The sequence below is a fragment of the Penicillium rubens genome (assembly GCF_028828025.1).
Source record: "Penicillium rubens strain IBT 27055 chromosome Unknown utg000002l_segment0_segment0, whole genome shotgun sequence".
NCBI classification, from domain to species: domain Eukaryota; kingdom Fungi; phylum Ascomycota; class Eurotiomycetes; order Eurotiales; family Aspergillaceae; genus Penicillium; species Penicillium rubens.
In genome coordinates this window covers 5,990,602-6,015,367 of record NW_026890600.1, presented here as the reverse complement: position 1 = coordinate 6,015,367, position 24,766 = coordinate 5,990,602, and the positions used below count along the sequence as shown (strand labels likewise).

General features: G+C 49.3%; 10 protein-coding genes across 10 annotated transcripts; 4 read left to right on the top strand and 6 right to left on the bottom strand.

Annotated features, from left to right (window-relative positions):
- Positions 1 to 1,507: 1,507 nt before the first annotated feature.
- On the top strand, positions 1,508 to 3,613 carry N7525_004765 (alpha-actinin, sarcomeric (f-actin cross linking protein); the record flags this gene model as incomplete). Its single annotated transcript, XM_002565493.1, has 4 exons — positions 1,508 to 1,563; positions 1,628 to 1,694; positions 1,750 to 3,357; positions 3,425 to 3,613. 4 exons carry the CDS (start codon positions 1,508 to 1,510, stop codon positions 3,611 to 3,613), a joined length of 1,920 nt encoding a protein of 639 aa, XP_002565539.1.
- Positions 3,614 to 4,254: 641 nt separating this feature from the next.
- On the top strand, positions 4,255 to 5,775 carry N7525_004764 (putative RNA binding protein; the record flags this gene model as incomplete). Its single annotated transcript, XM_061213160.1, has 7 exons — positions 4,255 to 4,293; positions 4,353 to 4,439; positions 4,694 to 4,725; positions 4,785 to 4,819; positions 4,874 to 4,925; positions 4,997 to 5,063; positions 5,131 to 5,775. 7 exons carry the CDS (start codon positions 4,255 to 4,257, stop codon positions 5,773 to 5,775), a joined length of 957 nt encoding a protein of 318 aa, XP_061070181.1.
- Positions 5,776 to 6,371: 596 nt separating this feature from the next.
- N7525_004763 (WD40 repeat domain-containing protein) lies at positions 6,372 to 7,693 on the bottom strand (the record flags this gene model as incomplete). Its single annotated transcript, XM_061213159.1, has 6 exons — positions 6,372 to 6,508; positions 6,577 to 7,199; positions 7,257 to 7,352; positions 7,407 to 7,446; positions 7,501 to 7,614; positions 7,684 to 7,693. 6 exons carry the CDS (start codon positions 7,691 to 7,693, stop codon positions 6,372 to 6,374), a joined length of 1,020 nt encoding a protein of 339 aa, XP_061070180.1.
- A 2,511-nt stretch (positions 7,694 to 10,204) lies between these two features.
- Positions 10,205 to 12,013, bottom strand: N7525_004762 (uncharacterized protein; the record flags this gene model as incomplete). Its single annotated transcript, XM_002565496.1, has 1 exon — positions 10,205 to 12,013. One exon carries the CDS (start codon positions 12,011 to 12,013, stop codon positions 10,205 to 10,207), a length of 1,809 nt encoding a protein of 602 aa, XP_002565542.1.
- Positions 12,014 to 13,900: 1,887 nt separating this feature from the next.
- On the bottom strand, positions 13,901 to 14,525 carry N7525_004761 (mitochondrial 37S ribosomal protein bS16m; the record flags this gene model as incomplete). Its single annotated transcript, XM_002565497.1, has 3 exons — positions 13,901 to 13,945; positions 14,115 to 14,307; positions 14,449 to 14,525. 3 exons carry the CDS (start codon positions 14,523 to 14,525, stop codon positions 13,901 to 13,903), a joined length of 315 nt encoding a protein of 104 aa, XP_002565543.1.
- A 334-nt stretch (positions 14,526 to 14,859) lies between these two features.
- Positions 14,860 to 15,807, top strand: N7525_004760 (NADHX epimerase; the record flags this gene model as incomplete). The annotated part of the gene is made up of 5 exons (XM_002565498.1): positions 14,860 to 14,871; positions 14,925 to 15,033; positions 15,092 to 15,157; positions 15,215 to 15,309; positions 15,376 to 15,807. 5 exons carry the CDS (start codon positions 14,860 to 14,862, stop codon positions 15,805 to 15,807), a joined length of 714 nt encoding a protein of 237 aa, XP_002565544.1.
- A 182-nt stretch (positions 15,808 to 15,989) lies between these two features.
- Positions 15,990 to 18,492, bottom strand: N7525_004759 (WD repeat PLAP family protein; the record flags this gene model as incomplete). Its single annotated transcript, XM_002565499.1, has 3 exons — positions 15,990 to 17,845; positions 17,899 to 18,352; positions 18,445 to 18,492. The coding sequence occupies 3 exons, from the start codon at positions 18,490 to 18,492 to the stop codon at positions 15,990 to 15,992; spliced, it is 2,358 nt and encodes a 785-aa protein (XP_002565545.1).
- A 954-nt stretch (positions 18,493 to 19,446) lies between these two features.
- Positions 19,447 to 20,829, top strand: N7525_004758 (mitochondrial 37S ribosomal protein mS45; the record flags this gene model as incomplete). Its single annotated transcript, XM_002565500.2, has 2 exons — positions 19,447 to 19,935; positions 20,146 to 20,829. The coding sequence occupies 2 exons, from the start codon at positions 19,447 to 19,449 to the stop codon at positions 20,827 to 20,829; spliced, it is 1,173 nt and encodes a 390-aa protein (XP_002565546.2).
- An 881-nt stretch (positions 20,830 to 21,710) lies between these two features.
- Positions 21,711 to 22,457, bottom strand: N7525_004757 (putative NlpC/P60-like cell-wall peptidase; the record flags this gene model as incomplete). Its single annotated transcript, XM_002565501.1, has 1 exon — positions 21,711 to 22,457. The coding sequence occupies one exon, from the start codon at positions 22,455 to 22,457 to the stop codon at positions 21,711 to 21,713; it is 747 nt and encodes a 248-aa protein (XP_002565547.1).
- Positions 22,458 to 24,560: 2,103 nt separating this feature from the next.
- Positions 24,561 to 24,749, bottom strand: N7525_004756 (uncharacterized protein; the record flags this gene model as incomplete). Its single annotated transcript, XM_061213158.1, has 1 exon — positions 24,561 to 24,749. One exon carries the CDS (start codon positions 24,747 to 24,749, stop codon positions 24,561 to 24,563), a length of 189 nt encoding a protein of 62 aa, XP_061070179.1.
- Between the last annotated feature and the right edge of the window lie 17 nt (positions 24,750 to 24,766).

Here is a 24,766-nt window from a genome sequence, read left to right as displayed (position 1 = left end):
AGATAAATCCCCCTCGCAAGTGCTTTTGCATGATATATCCAACCGCCCCTTCTTCATCAAGTCTGGCCTTCCATTGATCCCAGTCTGCTTCATCATCATAGTATTCGCGAAAAATGCACAACGCAAAAATGAAAACCTTGAAATCATTCTCCGTATTCCTCATAATAAAATTCCTCGATCACAAATGAGATTGATAATTCGAATGGTGTCTTCACAGATACTCTGCCAGGATTCTCTTAGGGCGTGTATAGCAACCTCGGTCAAGGGAAACCTTCTAACGTACTATAAAATGGTACTAGGGATGTCGACATATTCTTCACTAACCGACGTTGTCTGCGAGGTAGAATTGGGCATTGTAAGGCATGCGAACAGTTGGGGTGTGTGATCCCCTTATATATGTATGTATCCTCTAGGGTGTCGTACACTTCAACTTCGGTCCCGTAGAGATCTGAGATGTAATCATGAAAATACGCTTCATTTTGGGAATCGTTCCATGTGTCCGATATCCTTAACATGCTTTTTCGTTGTCGTCGGTCTCGGCGATTAACTTTGACGCACCACCATCGAGAACGAACTGATGATATTCCTTGTCGATATCTGGTGTCTAGGGATATAATTTTTTGGTCTTTTCTGAGTTCTGTTGCGAAACATCCGTATCACCCTCCGCCGAAGAAGGGCATGCTAGTCGAACAACCATTACAGACGAAAGGGTGAATGGTCCAAAGACATGCATGATTTTGGCGGTCCGTTGTTTGTTTATATGGTGTCTCCAGCTGCAATTTCATTGTATTCCCTGACCGATCTATATAATCAGTCCGTCTCTACCTATGTGCATAGGTAAAAAGGTGGGGGTACTCCCTTAATCCCTTGCTCCATCGTGATTAGGAGTATCTGGACTTGAGCTCATAAAAATATTGAATATAGAACCCTGGAATATGAGATAGAAGATAGACACGATATATTGAGTACATATTAATGCCCAACGGCGCCAGAATGCGAATTTGAAACTCGGCGCAAAGAGAAGACCAATGTATTTGCACAGGGAAGATTTAAGGAGTCCTAGTCGTATCAATATAAAAGAAACTCCCTAAAAGACAAAGGGAAAGGGGGTTTGTAAACAATGGCTATACTTAGAAGTGGGTCCACAAGGGATGCATCTGCAGTAATTTTCCTAAACTGCCAGTCTTAAAAAGTCTTAACTATCCTTTTTTCGTCTTTCATTTTGATTCAAGTGCTGATTCTCTTCGTTTCTCTTCGAGTTCGAACAAGAAACACCGGTTGCTCGGGTGATCTTCAGCTCCGACTTGCGGGACAAACATACCCCCACTCGACATTATTTCCCCTCCCCCTCCCCTTTGTGCTCCATTGTCTGATCTCCAGTCCGAATCGGAAAGTCTTTAAGCTTCTCCGATCATCCTAGCCCTTTTCTTTTTCAAACCCCATCCCCTGTTCGCTGTCATCCCCCGACATTGCCAATCGGCCCTGAATGTCTCCGCCGTGATCGAAGATGTTGACGGTTGAGAAGCAGTGGATTAATGTGCAGCAAAAGACCTTCACCAAATGGTATATTCCCTGTCAACTTCTCTCTTCGTGGACCTCATGAACCTCAGCTGACGAGTAACGTTAGGCTGAATGACAAGCTGAAGGCACGGAGCCTGTCCATCGACGACTTGGTCACTGACCTCTCCGACGGCGTATGTCCCACCTTATGCCCCGCTCAATAACTTCAAGTTGCTGATCGCATATTAGGTCATTCTCATTCACCTCCTTGAAATCCTTGGAGGAGAGTCCCTCGGTCGATATGCCTCGAAACCCAAATTGCGCGTACAACGCTTCGAAAATGTGAACAAAAGTCTTGACTTTATCAAGGGGAGAAGGATCCAGATGACGAATATTGGAGCAGAGGATATCGTTGATGGTAATCAAAAGATCATCCTAGGTTTGATCTGGACCCTGATTTTGCGATTTACCATCAGTGACATCAACGAGGAGGGCATGACTGCAAAGGAAGGATTGCTACTCTGGTGTCAACGAAAGACGGCATGCTACGATGATGTAGAGGTCCGAGACTTCTCCTCTAGCTGGAACAACGGCTTGGCCTTCTGTGCCCTCCTCGACATCCATCGACCGGACCTGATCGACTACGACTCGTTAGATAAGAGTGATCATCGTGGAAATATGAAGCTGGCCTTCGAGATCGCGTCCAACGAAATCGGTATCCCGGACCTGCTTGACGTGGACGATGTATGCGATGTACCTAGACCCGACGAACGCTCCCTCATGACCTACATCGCCTACTGGTTCCACGCTTTCTCGCAATTGGAGAGGGTCGAGAATGCCGGGCGACGAGTGGAGAAATTTGTCAACAACATGCACGGCGCATGGGATATGCAGAACTCATATGAGCGCCGAGTAAAGGAACTGTTGCGACTGATTCGCGGCCAGCGCGAGCACTGGAAGAACTCCTCATTCGAGGGAACATACAAAGACGCCAAAGAACAATTGTACCAGTTCTCGCTTTACAAGCGGAACGAGAAACGTCAGTGGGTGGCCGAGAAATCTGATCTAGCTGCTTTGCTAGGCAATATCAAAACCAAGTTAGGTACATATCGACTGCGTCCTTACGACCCACCGCAGGAACTGAGTCCCGAGAACTGCGACAAAGAGTGGGAGATCCTTACCCGGGAGGAGCATGAACGCAGTCAACTCATAAACGAAACAATCCGCGACATCAAGAACAAACTGCGGCGCTCCTTTGCTGACAAGGCAAATGACTTTGCACTGACCCTGAAGACCCTGTCATTGGCGATCTCCGGACTGGATGGCGATGTTGAGGACCAGCTTGATCATGTTCAAAAGTTAAATGGCAACTTGCCGCCACTTGACGCCTTTCTCGACACTATCGCAGAATTGGACCAACAGTGTGCGGAGGCCAATATTGAAGAAAACGACTTCACCACATACACCTTGGACGAGCTTGCGTATGAGCTGAGTCTCGTCAAATCCAGCATTTCAAAGAAGCTGGCTTTCCTTGACAACCAAATGGTTGCTCGCAACATGACCAATCTGACCCCTATCCAATTGGAAGAGTTTGAATCGGTATTCCGTCATTTCGATCGCGACTCTTCTAACACGCTCCAGGAGCTCGAGTTTTCCGCAGCGCTGGCCAGTCTGGGACTGGTCTACGACGAGGACGAGATGCACCAGGTCTACGTGGAGGTTTGCGGGGTGAACCGACTGTCACAGAATGCTGGAGTTAGCTTCGAACAGTTTATTCGCTTTATGGTCAGCGTGACAGAGGATCAAAATACTGCCGAACAGGTCTTCCAAAGTTTCAAGGAAGTTGCCGATGGCAAGGTATGTGAAGCGTTTCTTTAACCTCTCAGGAATTTACCGGGCTACAGCCACTGACTTTTCCCTGCAGCCCTATGTTACAGAACTGGACCTCCGACACTCGCTCATTCCAGACGATGTCATTGAGCATTTAGTTAAGACGATGCCCACACACGACGGTCCCGATTTACTCGAGGATCGGGACTTGGCCAAGTACGACTACATTAGTTTCATGGAGAAGATGCGAGAAGTAAACAAAAATAATGGGAGTGAGCAATAAAAGGTACCATTGAGGTTGATATCCGCAGCATTACTGGTGGTTATGGGGGATTTGCACTGACTTGGTGTTGCTGTGTTTCTGGTGTTTTCAGGGAGAATCCTCATGACCTTTTTTTTCTTTTCGAAACCCGGATTCTCCCTTTTCTTTTTCTTTTTCTGGTCCATCTTGCATCCTGGGGTTCGGTGGTTGTCTCTCTTACCACATGTATTTATTGTGTTGGTGTATGCTTCTCTGTTTGTAATGATCAGGATACCATGTGAACATTTTCAACTATCGAGACTATCGACAGACGTGGAGTTGGACTTGGGCAAGCGAGGATAGCCACGGCATATGAATATGCATAAAATAACAATTTCCTTGTTACTACAACGGAATCCTTTGAAGCTATTTTGGGCCTGGTCGGATAGATGTGGATACTGCCGATCACTACCGCATTCATACTGTGTCATGTGACAGGCGGTCCCCAGATCCATCGGAGCTGATGAGGATGATCCTGCGATTCATTGTATTCCTTGACACATCACACTTATTTCGATCTTTTTCATTTAAACACTGGTCATAATCGGATTTGTTGACCGCACTCTCTCTTTCACATATATTACTTCTTCCCTCAATCCCATCCCCCAACCATACACTCCAAGATGGACCGCAGCTTGGACGAGATCATCGCCGAAGACACGGTAAGGCTCCAGCAAGCAAGAAAACCACTAGAGCGCACAATTAACTCAGTCAATTGCAGCGGAACCCTAGTCGCCCCTCAGGCGGTGATGGTCCTCGTCGTCACAACAACCCCGGCCGTCGCCACGAGCGCGATGGCGTCAGAAAGGTACAACTTGACTTGAAATCGAGGCTTTGTTCTGGAGTTATATTTGTATGGCAGTGAAACTAATATCTTACTCACTATTTAGGTCCGCCCTCCTTTTCCTCTGCGAATTCTCTTCTTGCTCCGTGACAATCGTAGCCAGTCCTCTGGATCGTTGGACTCGTCAACGAACACGCCACGGCAAAGACAGGGAACAGAACTTTGCACGATATCCCATCTGACTTGGAGCTAACGCTAAGTCTTTTCGATAACAACAGCCATACACTTCAGACCGTGTCGATCTCAACCTGTGATTACACCTCCCTAGCTACTGCGATGTGGATGATACTGACCGGTCTCTCGTTCTAGTGACTGGGTGCACGACAAATTTGACGACGACCGATGTATGTGGATTACCCGTACTTTGTCCACATCTCTCTAACACCATTGCTCTTCAGCCCGCCCATCCCGTGGAGGCCGCAGAGGCCGCGGCGGATATGATTCCGAACGGTATGGATCCTCCCATTAAACCAGCCTTGGCTTGATAGCTTGTCTGGTCAAAGCGCTAATTGAATGATTAGCTCTAGCACACTGACCAAGGTTCGCGTCGATAATCTTCACTACGACATCACCGAAACCGATCTCGAGGTACGTTTTCAATCACCCCATCAACCCCCATACAAAAACACCCCTAACAAGCTGCTTCGCTGAACAGGATCTCTTCGGCCGAATTGGACCTGTTTCTGAGCTTACTGTCTCTTACGACCGCGCTGGACGCTCTGAGGGAGTTGCTTTTGTTACATACGCCCGCCTGAAGGATGCACACACCTCCATTCAGGAGTATGACGGAGCCAACGCCAAGGGCCAGCCTATCCGGCTTTCTCTCGTCGGGGGCCGCCGTGACCGTAACCCCCTAGACTCTGCACAGCGCCCTAGGTCCAGCCTCTTGGACCGCATTCAGCGCCCCCGTGACGACCGCAGCATGAGCCCCGAGGACAACGCAGATGGCCGACGCCGTCGTGGCGGTGGCCGTCCTCATCGCAGCGACGTCACCAAGCCCGCCCCAGACAACATCGACCGTTATGTGCCCGGACAACGCTCCCACCAGCGCTCCCCTAACCGCCGCGGCGGTGGCAGGCGTGGACGCGACAACCGCTCGCAACAAACTGATGGATCCAACCGCCGATCCAATGCCCGTCCGCGCAAGACCCAAGAGGAGTTGGACCAGGAGATGGAAGATTACTGGGGTGGTGCGAACAACGGTGGTGAAGCGACTGCGCCCGCTCAGGATGTCCCCCAGCAGACTGCTCCGGCCCCCAGCGCACCCGCTGCCGATGATGATATCGATATGATTGAGTAAATACTTTTCGGCCACTCGAACTACGGGAAAATCGCTTGTCTTGAGCATTTCAGATCTTTCGGGCTTCGATCGCATTACTTCTTGGGATTTTCTATGAATTAAGACGACCTCGGCCTTTTTCCACTTTCTCTTCTTTTCCATCGCTGAGCCTTTCGGCACGAGAGCTGAAACTCTGTACTTTACCTCAACAACCAAATTGTAACTCGGTCTATATCACACATTCGGATTTTTTCTGCTTCGATTCTTCTTTACCCTTGATGGACTCTTATCCTTGCAAGTCCTTCCATGTCCACACCGGCGAACTGGGAGCCCATGAGAAAGGGTTTTTTTTTTATTGCATTGTTCGGTGTCTTCCTTCATGTCTTTCTATCGTCTAATCGGGGGTAAAAGCCTATGCGCATATGCCATAAAGCCTGTATACAGAGAAGAAGAGGCTGCTTGCAACCATTAAATGAGGGCAAATACAAGTTGATAGAGCATAAACCCAATCAAAGCCGCCGCCAATTATAAATAGAACAAGGATCGCAATGATGGAAGAAGATATGATATCTTTCGTGATTTATTCTGTACAATGTAACAATTATGGGAGTACAAGTTCACCTCCACAATCCGTAGGGCTCGCGGCACGCTTTCCACAACTTGATAGTACCATCCTCGCTACCAGTCCCGTAGAGCTTACCATCGGGGGAGAAGCTGACAGACCAGATAGGGCCATGGTGACCCTTTTGAACCTCTGCAGAAGAAAGTTAGCTTAACTCCATGTCAAAAGAAACAGACAACAGCCGAGGTAACAAAACATACCCAACTCCTCATCCGTGTTCAAGTCATAAACTCTTGCCCAGGTATCATTCGCACTACCGGTAACCAAACGAGCAGACTCGCTATTAACCGCAGCACTAGCAACATCATAGTCATAATCAACCTTCTTAAGCAACCGACCAGGCTGCACGCCATCAAAGAGGTAAACGCTCTTCCCGGCCGCGACAGTCAAAATCCCCGCATCATTAGGTCTCGTCGCGAGACTATTCAACTCGCAAGAGCCAATCGTGCCATCAACCCCATACTCAACGATCGGGTCGCGCGACCGCAAATCCCACCATCGAATCTTGCGGTCCTCCGCCGCCGTCGTGACGACATTGTAATCCTGGTTCCAGACGATAGACTTGATCGTGCCGCCGTGCACGCCAGCGCCGATCTCATAGCTCGCCACCCCGTTCTCAGACGTGGCCGAAGACGGGAGAGGCGGCGTTGAGCCCGTGCTGGAACTGCCGCCCCGCGTTAGATCGAAGATCCGTAGCTTCTTCTCTGCGCCGCCTGTCGCGAGTACCTGCGGGTTTGCTTGGATTGGGAATGCTACTGCCCGCACGATGTGTGCGTGTTGCAGTGTGTGCAGACATTCGCCTGTGTAGGTGTCCCAGACCTTGCTGTTTCCGGTGTCGAGATTAGCATGTCATTGTGGGATGGGGGTTGGGGTTGCTTACGCTGAGAAATCGGCTGCTGCTGTGGCTGAGATGGCGGCGTCGGCGGAGAGCCTTGCTTGCCATACGGCGCCTTTGTGGCCGAGGAATGTTCCAATCCTGGGACTGTGTTAGTACTAGCGTGCGTTTTGGGCTTGGTTTCATTTGTCGTACCAGTCGCCCGTTATGCCATCGCGCAGCATGGGGTTATTATCTTTGGTTGGTTAGTGGATATGCGGTAAATTGGGGAGTCATTGGTCTTTCTTACCTTTGCATGAAGAGATGAAGTAATATTGCTCGTCTTCGACGGTCGAAGAGAAGCTCAGATGCGTCACCGGACGAGAATGTCCGTGGCACGTCAGAGGAACTACCTTGGCGATATCTGTTGAAGACGTATTAGTAAACATACCTAAATAGTGGGTTTCAATTCCCATCTACACATATCACTCACCGGCAGTCATTTTGTTGGCGTTGAAGGAAGTTCCCGAGGTCCCAGTAGTTTTGATGTTAGGTATCAGATAGCCAATCAGATCACCGAAACGCGATGTGCCCAACCGAGAGGTCACGACTTGATATGAAGATACAAATCCAGGAAGAAGACCCAGAGAGTGTTCAATATGTCTAAGGAAGGTACATAAGAGATTCGTCAGGGTCGTCAAGTCATCAGATATGTGGGGTTCGAGGAAGAGCCGAGAACAAAGGATCGAAAAAAAGTGGACTGAACGACTTTTCCAACCAGACACCTCGAAAAGGAGAGAAAGCCTCTGGGAATATGAGACTCCTTCAGTGTTGTAGATGGGATATCGAATTTCATTTTCAAACAATAACGCTGGAGCCGATCATGGATTAGGTAAGGTATAGGCTAGTCTGATTCGGGTAGGCTGAGACACGTGAGGCTCACATATGCTACGGCAGTTTACGACGAAGGTCTCTGAACTGACCATTGATAGGTATCCTCAAAAAGATTATAACAATATATTTGACAAGGCATCTAGAAGAATTTCTAAAAGAGGATATTAAAAAACATGCTCAGAATGGCATCAAAGAGAGACATGAAAAGATACGAAAAGGCATCATGGATTGAAAACTATCCTTGAGATACCTAATACAACAACCTCTTTGATACCAGCTATGTCCCAAGTTCTAGATGTCGCCGGTAGAAGGTCGACTGTGCTTGTAGTATAGCCGAGTGCCCCGAGTACTACTAGTCCTATCCTATCCATGTTGTATATTGTGATTTATCACGTGATTAGCTTCACCTAATTGGCAGCCAACCACAGAAGGTCCCACTTTCCTCGGCCCCACTCTTCTCTTCCTTTCCTCCAACCACACGATCTCAAGTATACTTTACTCTGTATCGTTGCTATCGTCTTTCACTTGTTTCTCATCATGGCAACTCCAACGTATAGTCTATCCTTAGCTAGTCATAATGGATCATCTTTTCCGTTTCTAGCTTCTCAAACTTTGTCACGGTCCGAACATTTCAGAAGAGCATACAGCTTTTCTAGAACATGTGGAAGTTGCATTAGGAAATTTAGAGAACTAAACGACGGAGTCTCCTCCGATGGTCTTTTTTGGCAGTCTCCTTAGATACATACATACCTTTGGCCGCGAACCTCTCCGCTCTAAATCACGTGCCTACATGCTAACTATAGTAGGAGCTTTGTACTGGCAGAACTTGGGGACGGTGTATGAGCAGTCAGTATTTCGGTCCCCTTGTACATCTTGTCTATTCAAGTTGGGAATCAGGTAGAATGTACGATCTTTGATCAAAATGCACGTTTCTCACTATTGGCAGAATATGCGGCAGAAAATCTTTATAGTGGCAGAATTACCTAGATGCCTCAACATCTGGGCAGGGGGACAATAGCCAAACGGGGGTACATATATCAATCCCCTATTTATAAGTGGATTAAATGGGTTCGTTCTCCAGGGAAACTGGCACGGGTTCATTGTATCAAGTACAGATCAAAGCAAATGTATCGGTATGATACCCCCAAGCAAGACGGGGTAAGAGGAAGAGTAAAAAATAATAGACACGCCTCGTTCCCTCATTCTTCTCCTGGAAAAGCGTAAGCCAGACCCAAAGCAAAAACGAATGGCAATGCAAGCAAGATGAGAGAAGAGCTTTCAAGCAAAATGAATGGGCCGGACGCCTTCGTCTCCGCCGAGATGAGAAGAATATGGCAGGAGAGAGATAAAACCAACGCGAACGCCTGGGACAATATGTGGCCGACGTGAGCCGATGTCATGTCCTTCCGTAGCTCATGCCATTGAGTAGAGAGAGATTAGAAGAGAAGCTAAAGAAAGCCACATAAGACCCTTCTTTTTTTCGTACTTTGCATAGAAATAAACACGCATTGCAATAGAGAAAGCCAATAAATCAGCAAATCCTTTCCGATCCACGCAGACGATGCATCGAGAAAGATCCAGGGGATAGATGTAACAAACAGGGGGAATCACGTAGAATAAAGTAGATAACAGCTCGTATAGGTCCTGGTTAGGGCAGGCAGCAAACACGCATTAGTGTGCATTGCCTATTGAGTCAGGATAAAGGAACGAGGTAAACGAGAAAGCAAGAAATCACGAGGGTATGAAGGTGTGAACAAAGCGCAATGGCCGACAGAAACAAATGCGCTCTCGAGCGCCTCGCACCGACCAGATAAGAATACAAGTTTGGCAATGACCTGAAATGCAATCCTCCCAATGAAAAAAAAAAAAAAAAAAAAAAGGAATGTAAGAGCGCCCAGGTTCCCATGCAACAGAAAGACGAAAAGCCAAGATAAAAGAAAAGGACGGGCAGAAAAATCAAGGGGGAAAAAAACAGAAAGCAAATCCGAAACAGTACTCCCGAGAGTTATGCAGCCGCCGAATGCTGATCTAGCTCACGAAACGAAGATCCCCAAATGCGCCAGATATCCCAGTTCGTTCAAACATGCCGGGCATTATCTTAATATAACGCTTGGATGGGTTTAGCGACCCATCATGTAGTCAGGGTAAAAGGAATTATAGCCGTTCAGGTTCGGCGCCGCATTGTTGTTACCGCCGGAATTAGAAGGAGGCGGCGGCGACATCATCATTGAATTAGCTCCATTTCGGATTCCCAGGCCCGAGTTGGGGTTGTATGAGGTATTGCCCATCAGTCCAGCATGCGGGTTGACGGGGGTGTGTATGGAGGTGCCATTGCGCATCGGCGGCGCAGGCATGGGCATGCCAAGACCAGGGGGTGCTGCCAGTCCGGGAGGGGGACCATTGACAGCTGAGAACATGTTGTTGTGAATTCCACTCAAGCTGCTGCCCCCAGGGACTGCGCCCTGTCCAGAGGCCGAGTTGGATGAGTTCATGCTGCCAGGTTGACCAGAGCGCACACCCAAAGGATTCTTTGAGAAGCTGAGACGGATGCCAGTCTTGACACTGTTCGACAGCTTGTAGCCGTACAACTCATTCAGCGCTTTGCTGGCCATGGCGACCTCGTCGAATTCCACAAAGCACATGGGTCCGTTCTGCTTGTTTCGGAAACAGAGTCGCTTGTACCCGCGTTGTTTGGAGAAAAGCGCTTTAAGTTCCTCCTCGGAGGTGTCTGGTGGCAAGTTGCCCACGTACAGAGTGTTGCAAGGAGGGTTTAGGTCATTCGGGTTCGCAGCGGGAAGGCTGTGGCGTGGTGTGTGCTGGGCGTTGTATGGGAAACTATGGCCTTGGTTCGGGTATGCAGATGCGGGTGTTCCACCGCCCATACGTTGCGCGCCACCCCCGGGGTAGTTCTGCAAAGGTGGCGACATGTTGGTTGACAGGGACATATTGGCAAAGCGGTTGGTCGGGATCTGAGGGTTGGTGGCCCGGCGTCCGGCGGAGACATTGGTAGAATGGCCATTCTCTGCATAGCCCACCGGATCCTTGAGCAGCTCGCCTGTCTCCTCGTCCGGGTCTTCGTCAATCATAGACTTCCCGGTTATGCGTGGGAGGTTATCAATGCCATTTCCGATCGGAGATTGTGGGGAGAAAAGGCTGTGCATACGCGAGCCTGATTCCGAGGTTGGAGGAAGTCCTTCGCCGATAGGCTGGTTGGGGTTGGCGTTGGAGAGCCTCTCTAAGCTCTGGAAAGTGCCGTTGAAACGCGACGATTGACGCGCAAGAGGACCGTTCGAGGCACCCATCAGCGCACGACTCGCGGTGTGATCGATGGTGTTACGGCGCGTGTTCGACAGATTCGCTCCTATCGGGCCGGGGTACATCTCGACGACCATGTTGGCGTCGTTTTTGGAGTTCGGTTTGCCATCAAGGAGAGACCTGGCCTCTTCGGCGGCTTGCAAAGTAATGAATCGCGCGATCGCGGTCAAGAACCCGTCATCCTCCGGCAGGTCCAAGGTCACAAAGTCCGCGTCGACAAAGTCTTTGGCGAAAAGAAGCATGCTACGCAGGGCTTCACGGCTCGTGTTTCGCGGAAGTTTGCGCATGAGAATCGCGCCTCCGTTTCCGCGATTCAGGCCATTCAGGCCCTGGAGGTTGCGATCGTTCTCGCCCAAGCGCATGTTGTTATCGAATGAAGCTGTTGTACCGATAGGGGAGAAAGGGTATGAGAAAGATGGGTTCATAGATGAAGGCGCTTGCGACGCATTCGGACTATACACGTCGGTCGACATCGCATGCTGAGCCGTCAAAGGCGCTTGCGAAGAAGGGAGTGACTGTTGTGGGGGTGAACCAGATGACACGGACTCTGTGAGCTGCGTAGTTCCAAAAGAGCCGGGACTCGTACGAGTGGACTGGCTAGAGCTGCCGCTCATCCCTCCACGAGATTCGAAAATTTTTGAAGTTTTTTTTTTTTCGCCTTTCGGGGGTTCGCGATCACACAGGGGAAGGTAGTCCAGGTATGAAAAAAAGGAGTCGCGGGAGTTGGAAAGTCGAAGTTCGAAGCAGTAATCGATAATGCGACAAGAGATCGTACACCAAACGCGATGCAACGATAGAAATGAAGAAGGCGAAAGGCGAAGGCGAAGGCGATTAGCGGTTCGATCGAAAGTCGAGTTCACTCGGATGGTGTCTCATCGGATTTGCGACAGGTTGGACTATGAGCGCTGTGAAAACGATTGAGATAAAGATGGAAATTGACTAGAATGGTAAGATGGATGCAAAAGGGAGAAAGGTTTGAAAGGAGGGGATGAAGGAGAGTGCAGGGGAGGGGGGGGGAAGAAAAGAGTCCGGAACGGTCGAGTGCCAGTCCACAAGTGCCAGATCCATGGATCTGCCCTTCACGACGCGACTCAATGGGGAACAGGTATGTGACAGTGGAGGTACATGGGGTTGTATGTGGATCCTCCTATTAGGAGATGTACTCTGAAGTAAATGACAGTACATAGTCACATCATTACACAATTTTACGTAGTCTTACACCCTTAGCCCTGGAAACTGACCGCATGCAGAGAGTTGCCAAGTGCGTGCCCCGAGGTGACTTATGGTGAACTGTGGAATGCCCCCGGTTCTTTTCTTTCTTTTCTTGATGTTCTCTTATATATTAGATCGACGGGTGGATCTTGAATGTGTCTCTTCTAGAAAAGCACCGGCCATGCAAGTGCCTATGCGGCTTGCCGTACGGCTCTGCACGCGATTGGGGCTCTATGAAATGAAAGACAATATATCACAGGGATGTTATTACTACAACATACCTTATGGACTTGGTAGACCAGGTATTTCCAAACCGGTAATCCATCCTAGTACCTCTAGGCGGTTTATTGGATGAACCTGGAATACATTTACAACTGCCGTTAGCCGGGCCAGATCATAAGAGCCAACGGCTTGATATTAAATATCATATACTTTCCACCATATGTCAATATTGGAGTCCATCTACGGAGTAACCCATTCTATAAAACTAAAATACAAAGGTCATCACACACGTCCACGGAATCACAAAAGTCAAAAACCGGCGATCCTCCAGGGTCACTGACCAATTGCCACGGGCCCAACCCCGGTAACACATGGGATTGGCTGCCACGGGGAAATGACTTGGCTTATCGAGGGGGCGATGGTTCATCTGGTTGGGCCGTGGAGAGAAGCTACTGCCTAGGGGTTTTATTAGCACTACTTCTTCAATGTGCCTGAACTGGTCATAGGCGCGTCAAAAGTTTTGACTTTCAAGTTTACTGAATTTGACCAAGTTCCAAAGGTAGCTAGGTATCTTCCGATGCATTTAAGATTCACAACATACTTCGTTTGTGGTTTAGTAGCATCTATGACTTTACAATGTAGACATATAGGTGTGAGCATGGGCAAGTATGCTGGTAACGCATAGCCTACCTCGGTACGGTTGCCTGCCCGATCTAGGCAACATGTGCCCTTCACTGTAAAGACGGAGTCAAATCGTATCAGTAGATATTCATGCTGCGGCTCATCTACCGCGTAGAGTCAGAGCAGTCAGGCTGCCACATAATGTACAGGGGTTCCCACAAGGCAACTCAATAACGCCAAAAATGCCAGCAAAATCAGGAGAGAAACAAACAGAAATACAGCACGACTGCCTACCCGTCATCGAGGGTGCCACGTCTTGACCTTTCCAAGGTTCTCGGATGTTGTCCGGCCGAGTACACAAAGAATGCCGGAGGGCAGAACCTTGGGAAACTATGTAAAGGTCAAGTATCAAAGAGTCAAGGAGTCAAGGAGTCAGACAAGCAGAATCAAGCTTTGTCAAAAGTAGTAGGCTTGGGCGCAACAAGGCCAGCCTAGAGTGAGGTTCAAGAGTTAGCAAAAGCAGTCCGTATAATAACAACGTAATCCCCATCATTCCATATGATCTGCTAAGAACGCAGACCCGACAATAGCCGCCCATCTCTCTCGGATGCTCCGATTCCCAGAACTCTGGCGGATAAAGAAACCAAGGGTCAGGCTTACCATGCCCATCAGCTTCCAGACGGGATCACTAGGCTGTGCGCCGACACCGAGCCAGTACTTTGCGCGTGACCGGTCGAGGGCAATCTCCTTGTATGGGCGGGCATCGGTATTCTCGCCGTACAAGTTCGTGGGACGCTTCGGGATGGGGTTGTAGGTGCCGATGACTTCGAGGGGCTTAGCGCCGCGGGCGGAGCTGAAGATAGTAGGGTCAATTTCAATTCTTCTTAAAGATACAGTGAATAGCAGATTGAAGCACTCCCTAGCCTGGCAACTCCAGTGTTTGGCGTTGGAGGGCGTATCGGGGGTATCCATTCACGGGGAAATGACCACATACCGGGCTTGCGCAACAACGATGTTGAAGAAGGGGTTGTGCTTGTTGCCAAAGCGTGCTAGTCGAATCCGGACAACCATTTTCGCGGGTGTGTAATGCTTTCTCAATTGGAAAGAGCGCAAGGACTGTTCTCTTGATGATCCCGTCTGCCCTCCGCAAAAGTTCTAGGATGTCCGGAAGAATTATTGATCCGTTTATTCCAAATATGGACTAGCGCATATATGATGTAATGGTGTGAGGACCCTCAGTAGATCTACTTCGAAGCTTGGTGTCACTTTAGTTTACACAGTTTCTGTCAATTTACCCAGTTAGCGGAAAAATCAGCGCTGACGCTAACAAACTTATATGATTCGTTCTGCATTCACTCATCTTCGCCTACCTCTTCCTATTCGCCGCTACTGTAAACCAGCGATAATGTCGTTGAAGGTACTGTTGTCTGATATTAGCCCCAACAACATATAAGCTGACAATTATTCTAGGCAATTTCAGCCACGGATGCTGCATCCCTTGACAAAGACCTCATGGAGATAGGTGGCTGGTCTCTGGACCAGTTAATGGAGCTAGCGGGCCTTTCTGTCTCGCAAGCCGGTAACCTCCATCGATCTTGAACATACACTCAGCATAGACTGATACAATGAGCAATCAGTATGGAAAATTCATCCGCCGAACGCAGGCAAGAATATCCTAGTTGTCTGCGGACCAGGCAATAATGGTGAGAAACACCGCTGACTTTGCCATTCCGAGCAACATCAGCCTAACAGATCACCAGGAGGAGATGGTCTCGTAGCCGCTCGCCATCTAGCCCATTATGGCTACACACCGTCAGTTTATTATCCGAAACAGGGCAAAAACGAGCTCTATCAAGTACGCAGCCCCTCACCAGAAGAAGACTAGAAGGATGAAACATGAAACGAACCTAACCCAACCCAGCGCCTGAGAATCCAACTCGAAACCCTCTCAGTTCCCTTCATAGATGACTTCCAATCAGCCCTAAAGACGACAGACTTCCTGGTCGACGCCATCTTCGGCTTCTCGTTCGGCGGAGCATTGCGAGATCCGTTCGGCGAAATCGTCAGGCAAATCGAATCCGCCAACGTCCAGGTGCTGAGTGTTGATGCACCCAGCTCATGGGATATCCAGGGCGGACCGCCGAAGGAAGGACCTGGCGCGAAGTTTATGCCACATGCGCTGATCAGCCTGTCTGCGCCCAAGCCGTGTGTGGCGTTTTATCGGGGCAGGCATTTTATCGGTGGTAGGTTCTTGACCAAAGACATTACTGATAAGTATGGACTTGATTTGCCCAAGTATCAGGGCATCGATCAGGTTTTGGAGATTGGGGTTGATGCGGAGGGGAGATTGTAAGGCAACGGTGTTGTTGAGCACGCTAGTTGAAGTTGATTTAAGAATGAATGAACATTTACGACTTATCTAGTGTGAATTGGAAGAGAAGGTAATGAATAGCCATTGTATGGGAATCGCGTTGTCGTCGTTAGGAGGTAATGCATCTCTGATCTATGCATACCGAATAAAAATAGCACGTACTCTCAGAGGGCCTTCCGGATCTCGCTAATAATGCCCTTGATGCGCGGCTCCTTCCCAGGACCAGAGGCCGAGGCTTTCGAGAGAACACTTTCAACCTCGTAGACCTCCTTGGCGGCGCTCTTAACCTCCTCCCCGAGCGCTGTCACCAGCGTGCCGAGAGCGACTAGTGCTCGGTAGACCGCCTCTGAGTCCTTCTCTCCAGCGACAATCCGAATCAGTTCCTCCAGGAGGACCAGACCTCGCTCTGCAGATTCTGGGGATTGGTTCCTACCCTCGGAGGTAAGATAAACTGCGAAGTTGATGTAGAGTGTTGTGATGGCGATGGTAAGGTTGCGGTTTGGTGACTCTCCGCTGCTGGCCAAGGCAGACTTCACTCCTGCCAAGATTTGATCAAATGAGCCTATGGCCAGATCACGGCCGGCAGTGGTCTCGAATAGGTTAGCAAATGTCCGCATTGCGAGCATTGCATTGTTGACGTTAAGAGGAGATTCAAAAACACCACTGGATATCACACCGGACACAACATTTTCATCTTTGTACTCGGCGGATGCTGTAAATGGTGCAGCAGCCGCTAGTAGACGGAGAATATCTAGGCCAGGGAGTCGTTTAGCAGCAGGCCAGGTTGTGGCGATCTTTAAAATCAATGGCACTCCGGTTTCAACCTCGGGTGAAGCTTGGAGCTGTTGGGAAGATTCGAGCTGACCGCACAGGGCGACAACCGTTTCCACCTCCGAGGGGCTCAAAGCCACGTCTTTTGATCCATCAGACACGAGTTGCGCGTTCAATTCCTGAAGCTTCTTTGTGATAACTTTGACGTTTGCTGAGCGGATGGAGAGATAGGTTTTCTGCGGGAGCACCTTAGGGCGCGGCTCGGAAGCAGGTGGCTGAGGCTCTTCGGTCGGTGCGGCGTCTCCGGGACGGTAACGTCGGTCTGAGCCCCAAGGATCAGCGCCTGCGGGTTCCTGAGACTGCCCAATAGTGGCACCTTGAGTATTCTGAGTGATAAAGTTGGCAACCTGGTCCAAATACGTCATGGGGAGTTCATTGTCTCCAATAAACTTGGTGGCAGCCTCATATGGATTCTGCGTGACATTGTATGGTAGTTTCAGCGGAGGCTTGCCATCCTCTATGTCAACATCGAAGACATAGTCATAATCCTGTCCATGGTATTCGGTCTTCCGACCACTGCTTCCAGCCGAGTCCACTACCATACCAATGGCAACCCATTCCTGTGTTGCCGAAGACCAAGTGTGGGCGCTCACAGTACCACCAGGCTCTCGGATCATTTGGACCTGACCTTCCTTGGTTCCGGACTTTTGCTTGAGAAATTCAGGTCCAGGTAGCTCCTCTTTATTAATCTTCCCAACTTGCTGCTCTGGAATAGCTGACTCCTTGACAGCCTGGTCAAACTGCTGTACGGCCTCGGGGGCTGCATGACGGTCAGGGCTTCTGCTGAAAACACGAGCAATGCGGTCACTAGCACCGGTGACGATATCACCGGTCTCACTGCAAGCTGCGACACTCCACACAGAGATTGCGGGATGAGTGATAGTCTGCACACACTGGGTCCCGCTCCATATTTTCACGGTACGATCTTCACTGGAGCTCACGAGCTCGCCAGATGGGAGTGCCGCCAAGGAGTAGATAAAGCTTTCATGGCCATGCAGAGAGGCGACGAGTTTACCCTGCAGAGTATAAAGACGAATTATTCCGTCATTGCTAGCTGAGGCAAAGTGGGCTCCTGTAGAGTTCGAGGTCGGAAGCTTGCACAAGGCCCGGACAACGTCGTTTGAGTTCTGTACGCTTCCGAGTAGGGTTCCCGAAGTATTGAACATCCGAATCATTTTGTCAGCACAGCCTAGCGTGAAGTTAGTATGTAAGACTTATTAGGGCCGCACGAAGCTAGCATACCCGTGATGATTGTGTTCTCGTCATAGGCCAGCACGGCCCAGACACTTGCCTCATGTCCCTCCAGTACGACATCACATTCCCATTTCCCGACCTTCCATAGCCGGGCGGTGGAATCCCAGCTGCCACTCACGACCCATTTGCCATCCGGAGACACATCTAGAGCACAGACATTGTGGCCATGACCCAGGAGCATAGCATCTGCATTATCTTCTGCACCCTTGCCAGGCTGTCTGGCTTCAATTATTGCGTCTTGTCCAGCGGAAAGGATAAGGCCCTCTGGGAACTCGGATGTGGGAGGAATGTAGGCTAAGCTGTTGATGAAAGCGCCGCCATGTGCAGCGATGGTATAGTCATATGCGGGAGGTGGAGTGGAGACGAGCTTCCAGAGCCGAACTGTTGCATCACGAGAGGCGGAAAGGACGACATTTGGGTTTGGGAAGACCACGGCGCGAACCTAGATCAGAAATCAAAACTGCGTGAGTAGTCTGTGTGGTTTGGGGGCACGGTCAACGGCGTCGGCACAGACGCCGGGACCAGGAGCCTTACATCATCGCCATGGCCTTCCAAAGTTGCGGAGAGCTTGAAGTCAGGCATACATAAAACTTCGAGAGAAGAAACGGTAAAGAAAGAAGAATCCGAAGAAGGAATATTTCGAGGGTATAACACGGAATTAATGATTAATCAAGCTCCCCTGGATGTTGTTGTCCTTTAGTCGTTCCGGGGGATCGCCCCGCCGAAGCATCAATGGTAATATCACGTGGGCGGTAACGCCAGGGAACCTGCTGGAACACGCCGAGATCTTATCAAATGCAACAGGTACGGAGTACTACGTCGATTTTGATTGGATCTCCTACCACTATAGAATTCATTACATGCTCATGTGGTCCTCAAGACCCTATCCACTATACTGGCCAATTTCCTATATTGACCCATAGCGTAGTAATAATAGCTTCCCAGTGGTTCTGACTATATCTAGTAGATCTTTAGACATCAAACTTACTGTAGCCCATTGTTGACAGCTCTGTGCTTTATATTTGGGCTTACAACTAATACGAAATAGGATTGGAAAAGATCATTAATCTGACCGACTAAAAAGACTACCGGAGAAGACAACCTGAAGACTACGGCCGGATAAGCGGCTGACTATATATTCCTGTGGCAGTATGTTCAAAAGGGAGGCGGTATTCATGACAGTATATAACGGACAGGCGGTACATAGGGCGGTAATATGTAGGTACAAAAGGTTTAGCCCAATATTTCGGAGGTTCCGCCGTCCTTGCATTGCAATTATATTCGAATGTGTGTTCCTATGAAGTGTTTACTTTGGTTGTATACAAGTGGAGATGATACCACGTGACTACACTACCGAGAAGTTTCTTCCCCTGCCGACACCTACACTTCCCGCTCCAACCCGACAAACTCCCATCCTTCAATTATTGCTGCAAAAGGGTCAATGGCAGCTGGAACTCCTTGATTCTTAATATCCAGTGTATTCCATCCAGTTTAACGTTAAATTTTCCTTCCCATTCCCCCATCATATCCTCCAAGATGCCACCCCGGATGCAAAGCCGGAGTGTGTCCAACACCCTTCTTCCCTACCTCACATCTAGCTCCTCTTCCTCATCCTCACTTTCCTCCATTCCTTCATTATCCTCTGCATCATCACAATGCCTTTCGCGTCAATTTTCTGCCACGGCAGCACCACAGACACAGACCAAGCTTCGTCGGCAAATGTTCGAATGGCTCAACAATGAAGGATCCGTTTTCAAGCACCACGTTCCTGGCGAAACCAATTATCTTACTCGCTTAAAACAGCGAGGCGGCAACGAGGGCTCAGAAGCATCCCGTCCATTCCCCAACAACCAACATTTCATCAGCGAGCCTATCCTCAGTGAGGAGCTACGGAATGAAGTCTATAACCGCGTCATCGAACAGAAGAAGAGTGTCCGCGTTGTTAGTGTGGAGCTTGGAATCGATATGAAGCGTATTGCTGCTGTCGTGAGATTGGTAGAATTGGAGAAGAGACAGCGCGCCCAGGTATGAGCCTCGTCCCTTTCTGCTTCCCTTCCCTTTTGGACTTTCTTTCGACCCTCCACGCATATGATGAGTCACAAAAAATCGATTAGTCTTGAAGACACCTACATGGTTAAACCTTACTTTTTGAACTGAACTGCGTTACCGTTACCTTTTGGATTCCTATCAAGTTTTATTTGGTCGCGTGACATGAACTGACGAATCTCAAATCAGGGTAAACCCCTAGCACTCCCATATGCTCGGGCCGTCCACGAGATGGTCCCCACCACACCTCTCGCCGAGAAAGGCGAGCGTCAAACATATCACGAACCCATCAACGACCTCCCCGCCCACCCCCTGACAGGCACCCAAATCTTCTACCCCGTCCCCGAATCCCGCTCCTTCGACCGTGTCGAGGCGGGTCGCGTCTTCTCCGGTGCCCCAGCGATGGAGCACTCCGAGGCCGCGGAAATCTCCCACCCCTCCGACCTCGCCGAAAAGATCATGGAGGATCCCAACTCCATCGGCTGGGTCGGCAAGGGCGCCAACGCCCGCCAGATCCTGCAACCTGCTGACGTACGCATTCCTCACCCACACCTGGTTGCCCAGGAGCGCGACCGCCTCGCGCACCCCAATGAGCGTCGGGCTGTTGCGGATCTCCAATCTAAGAGACTCGAGCGTCAGGACGCACTCGAGAAAGAGCGCCGTGAGCGCCTCCAGGCTCGCCGTGAGAAGAAGACGACTATTGTCTCCCCTGAGGAGTCGCGCTTCGACTACCGTATCAAGGATACTATCTACACTACAGAGACTACTGGCGTTGATGGCCGTGGTTCGAAGGCTACTGGTCGTCGCTACGGTGTTCCTCACCGTGACCGCACACGCGGCGAAGTCAAGATTCCTACCCGTGTGGAGGCTTGATTTATCTCAGAATAGTGCCAGGCTGTTTCTTTCTTTTTCTTGTGTTTTTCAGCAACTTTCTTGGCTACGGCCTTTGTAATTTTACTTGTACGCATACTCATCCATGGATGTACGAAGGAGGCTGTCACTTATGTACCTATATACCGGATAATGTCGAAACATTTCTCCTTTCATTTTGGACTCCGAAGTCTCCCAGGTTGCCTGGTCACGACGCATTGAATACTCACGTCTTCGCCCAGCCCTGGAGGGTGTAATTCGCCTCTTTGTATGCCCACCTGGGTGAATGACCAAAGGTTATATAGAAAGGTCCATTTTATGAGTTAAGCCTTTTTTTGGCCCTCTCCTGCTATCCACCTAGCAAACTGATAAGTGGGAGAAGATATCTATATAACTAGATACATATCTAGCCCTAACATACCAGTGATTGCCCAAGGTTGACCATATTCCCGAAAAATAGAGTCTCGAATACTGGCCAACGTACTGAACTGGGAAATGCTGACGGAAAAACACGTGTTGAGATTGAGAACGACCTTCTCGAATAAATGTTGTCAGCTCGTCGAGAAAGGCTGGTTCTGTCGAAGCACATTTACCGCGCGCTTCTCGGATGCTTGTTTCTCGCCTCTCAAACACTTGGTCATGGCACTTTCTTTGTGCTATTTCTGGACTCGGGTTACATTCTCAGGGAAATGATATACTTGGACGAGTAATCAAAATTCTTCTTGCCTTCGATTTCTGCCTATCTGACCCCAGGAATTCATCTGAAGCTATTCTTCATTCCTATCCCTCCGCCTGCTCAACTGCGGCCATCATGAGTACTATATATACATGTACAAAGAATCGGTCCTATCCCTATTCAACCCCGAAATCCCGCAAACATCAATTTAGTCGGTAACATGGATGTAGCGGTAAGGCTTGGCCGTGTAACTGCCAACCTTCCAGCCAACAGGACGCTTGTACGCAACACAGCCGTAAGTGCCACGGCACTCAAGGGTATTGTATTCCTTCTTAGAACTATCGGCCCACGACTTGAACAGAGTGACGTGACCAGCAGCACCGCCAGTACCAGCACCAAGAGTTCCAACAAAGTCACCAGGCTTGATATCGTCCCAAGAGATGGACTTAGCAATGTCGGGGAGACTGACGGTGCTAGCACCCGGCGAAGCGGCGTGCAGAGCCATGCTAACGAAGCCGGAGCAGTCGGTGCGGTACTTGCGGCCCTGAGGGTCCGGGTAGTAGTCGCTCATGGAGTATGGGACGTGGCGGGAGACCCAGTACTGACCGCGGGAGAGAATCTCCTTGCGGCTGATCTTGCCCTGGTAGGAGGAGCTGCCGTCGCCGGAGCTGCCGCCGTCGCAGGACTCGGTGACCATACTGTCCGAGCCGGTCTTCACGTAGTAGTCGGCGACGTAACAGTTGTCGGATGTCTTGTCCCAGATGGTGTTGCCGTTGATGGATTCGCCGTAGGTCTGGCAGGAGACCTTCACGTCGGCGCCGCTTTTGTATGTTTTGACGACTGAGTCGCTTGTTGAGGGGCCGGAGCGGCAGTTGAGTTGATCGCTGGTGATGGGATATGCGTTGGCAATAGAGAATGCCGCGGCTAGGGTCAGAGCCAAGTTGGTGAGCTGCATGTTGGCAAATAGAGCGAGTTGGCAGGAGAGAAGGCAATGTGTTTGAAGGGCTGGATTGTTGTGTCGAGAATGTTGTTCGTCAGGTCGGACTTGGATACTTATACATTGACTGCTGTGTCGATCTTTGCCCGGTGCTGATTAGGGTGGGATCGAGTACTATCACGATACGGAGTAGTCGAGAAGAATTTGTCTAAAATTAGTGCTAGAAGCAGGACTTGGATCCTCTCGTCCGCAGAGAGCTCGTAAGTTAGTCTCATCTTCTCATAATACGAGGAAGATGCCGAAAATCAATCCTACCCTAGGGCTACTAAAATGCCATTGCAGATGAAACGTCCGGGGCGAATACGATATGAAGCCCTAAAGGTCCGGATATGTTGCCAAAAATAGTCCCGTTTCTTCACATCGGCCTCGTATACAAGCCGCAAGGGCGATCGGCAGGGCCTAACCAAACACGAGGTCGAAAGAAAACACGAGATTACTTGGCAGGACGAGATCGACAAGCCACTTCGATGAATGAGACGAACACGATGTAACAATTATTTTCCGAAGATGCTAAAAAAGGCTCGTTTCTTCACTTTAGCCTCGGCCCATACGAGTTGCATCAACGATCGGCAGGACTATACCTTTAGAGGATGCAAATTGCGAGAGAAGAAAACATGAGGTTGCTTTTTAATATCAACGAACGAGATAAAAACGATTTAATATAATGGATTGTCTCGGAATAGATATTCTATGAGATACCAAGAGCTCGTCCTTCAACTTTCATTCCCATCAGTACTTCGTACTCGTTGAGCACTAGTCTGACTCCCAAGCATTCCCTTCTCAGCTGAATATCTCTTTCTTGTAGAAATACGAAACTGATTGCTGTTTAGCATATTACGCTGGCTATATTTTGATCTTGTTAGATCGTGAAGTTGTCGCAACGCGATGTGTACATGTATTGAAGGTAGCCAAAATAGGATATATATAGTCTTAGAACTTGATCAGTAGAGGTAATTACAAGCAGATCTCATATAATACATATCATAATCAACCTGGAAGACCAAGCAAAAGCTCCCAAGGGCGTGACTGACTGTGGTTCCTCCAACAAGTCGGAGGCTTCGCCTTTGCTTCATCAAAGCCCGCAAAGCTCTTGATCCGCCTCAGCTGCTTCCCTAAAGATTGCACATTTAATTGTATGGCCTTGTCAAGAAGCAAGCCTCCCCAACACCCCTCAGACGCGTTTCAAGGTCAGTGGTCAAATCCTTCCTAGCCTCTCGCTCTTCCATCTCATATTCATCCTCTTCAATTTCGTCTTTGTTCCTACTCCACCAGTCACCATGTCTGCCTACATCCATTGAATTGCTTGCTTTTCTGGCTCTCGCCACATATATGCAAGCTGGCTCGAGGTAAAATAGCCTCATCTCGTCCAACACGTCGGCAATCCTCGCCAAGTGTTCGACATCGTCGACTTCCCCTCCTCTTTCTCGCGAAGTAACTTTCTTCATCCCAGTCGTCGTAACAGACACAAGTGCAGTTAGCATACGCCGTATCAATGAGCAATTTCCGCTGGCGGAATCTCCCGTTGTGTAGCGCAGCATCACTCAGCAGTATCAGGTCCCACAAAGCCCTGGACAGGATTGGCATAGTTAATAAAATGGATAGTTACTAGTTTCATGAAATGTTCTACTAGCGAAATACGATATGGCGCACTGGTGGCTATACACTGCCGTACGCATGGTTTAGGCTGAGATAGTGTGCGAACTAAATGCTCCTGAAGTCTCTATGGACATAAATAACAGCAGTTATCAATCTTGATAATGTGCAAGTAGAATGGCGTCGTCAAATCACCCCCATATTCATAATTCTAAATCATTGAATACTGTATGGATATCATATATCATTCATTCCTAACCAGTCCTGCAAACACTTAGAAACAAAGAACCACGAAAATATAAGGACTAGAAACCCCGAGATATTAAAAGCAAATGCACAGCGCCTTAAATGAAAAAGCAAGAGGTATATGCCCAACAGTCCGCCATTCCATTCAGCCTCCTTCCATTCCTATCCCGTTTCAATCCTTCTCATGCTTAGGGACTAACCAAACAACCAGATGGTCAACTCTCAACGAGCCTCCCCGACAGACCGACAGCGTCGCCTTCTCGCTCCAACCCATCCGGAGATCGCGTCGGATTCAGATTCGTCTTCCTTGGAGGAAGGGTTGAAAAGGGAGCCGATTGAGGCGATGGCACTTTGGATCCATGAGGTAGTAGTAGGGGAGGCTGGAGCTGATGGTGTCTTTGATGACTGCATGGTCGAGCTGAGTGAGG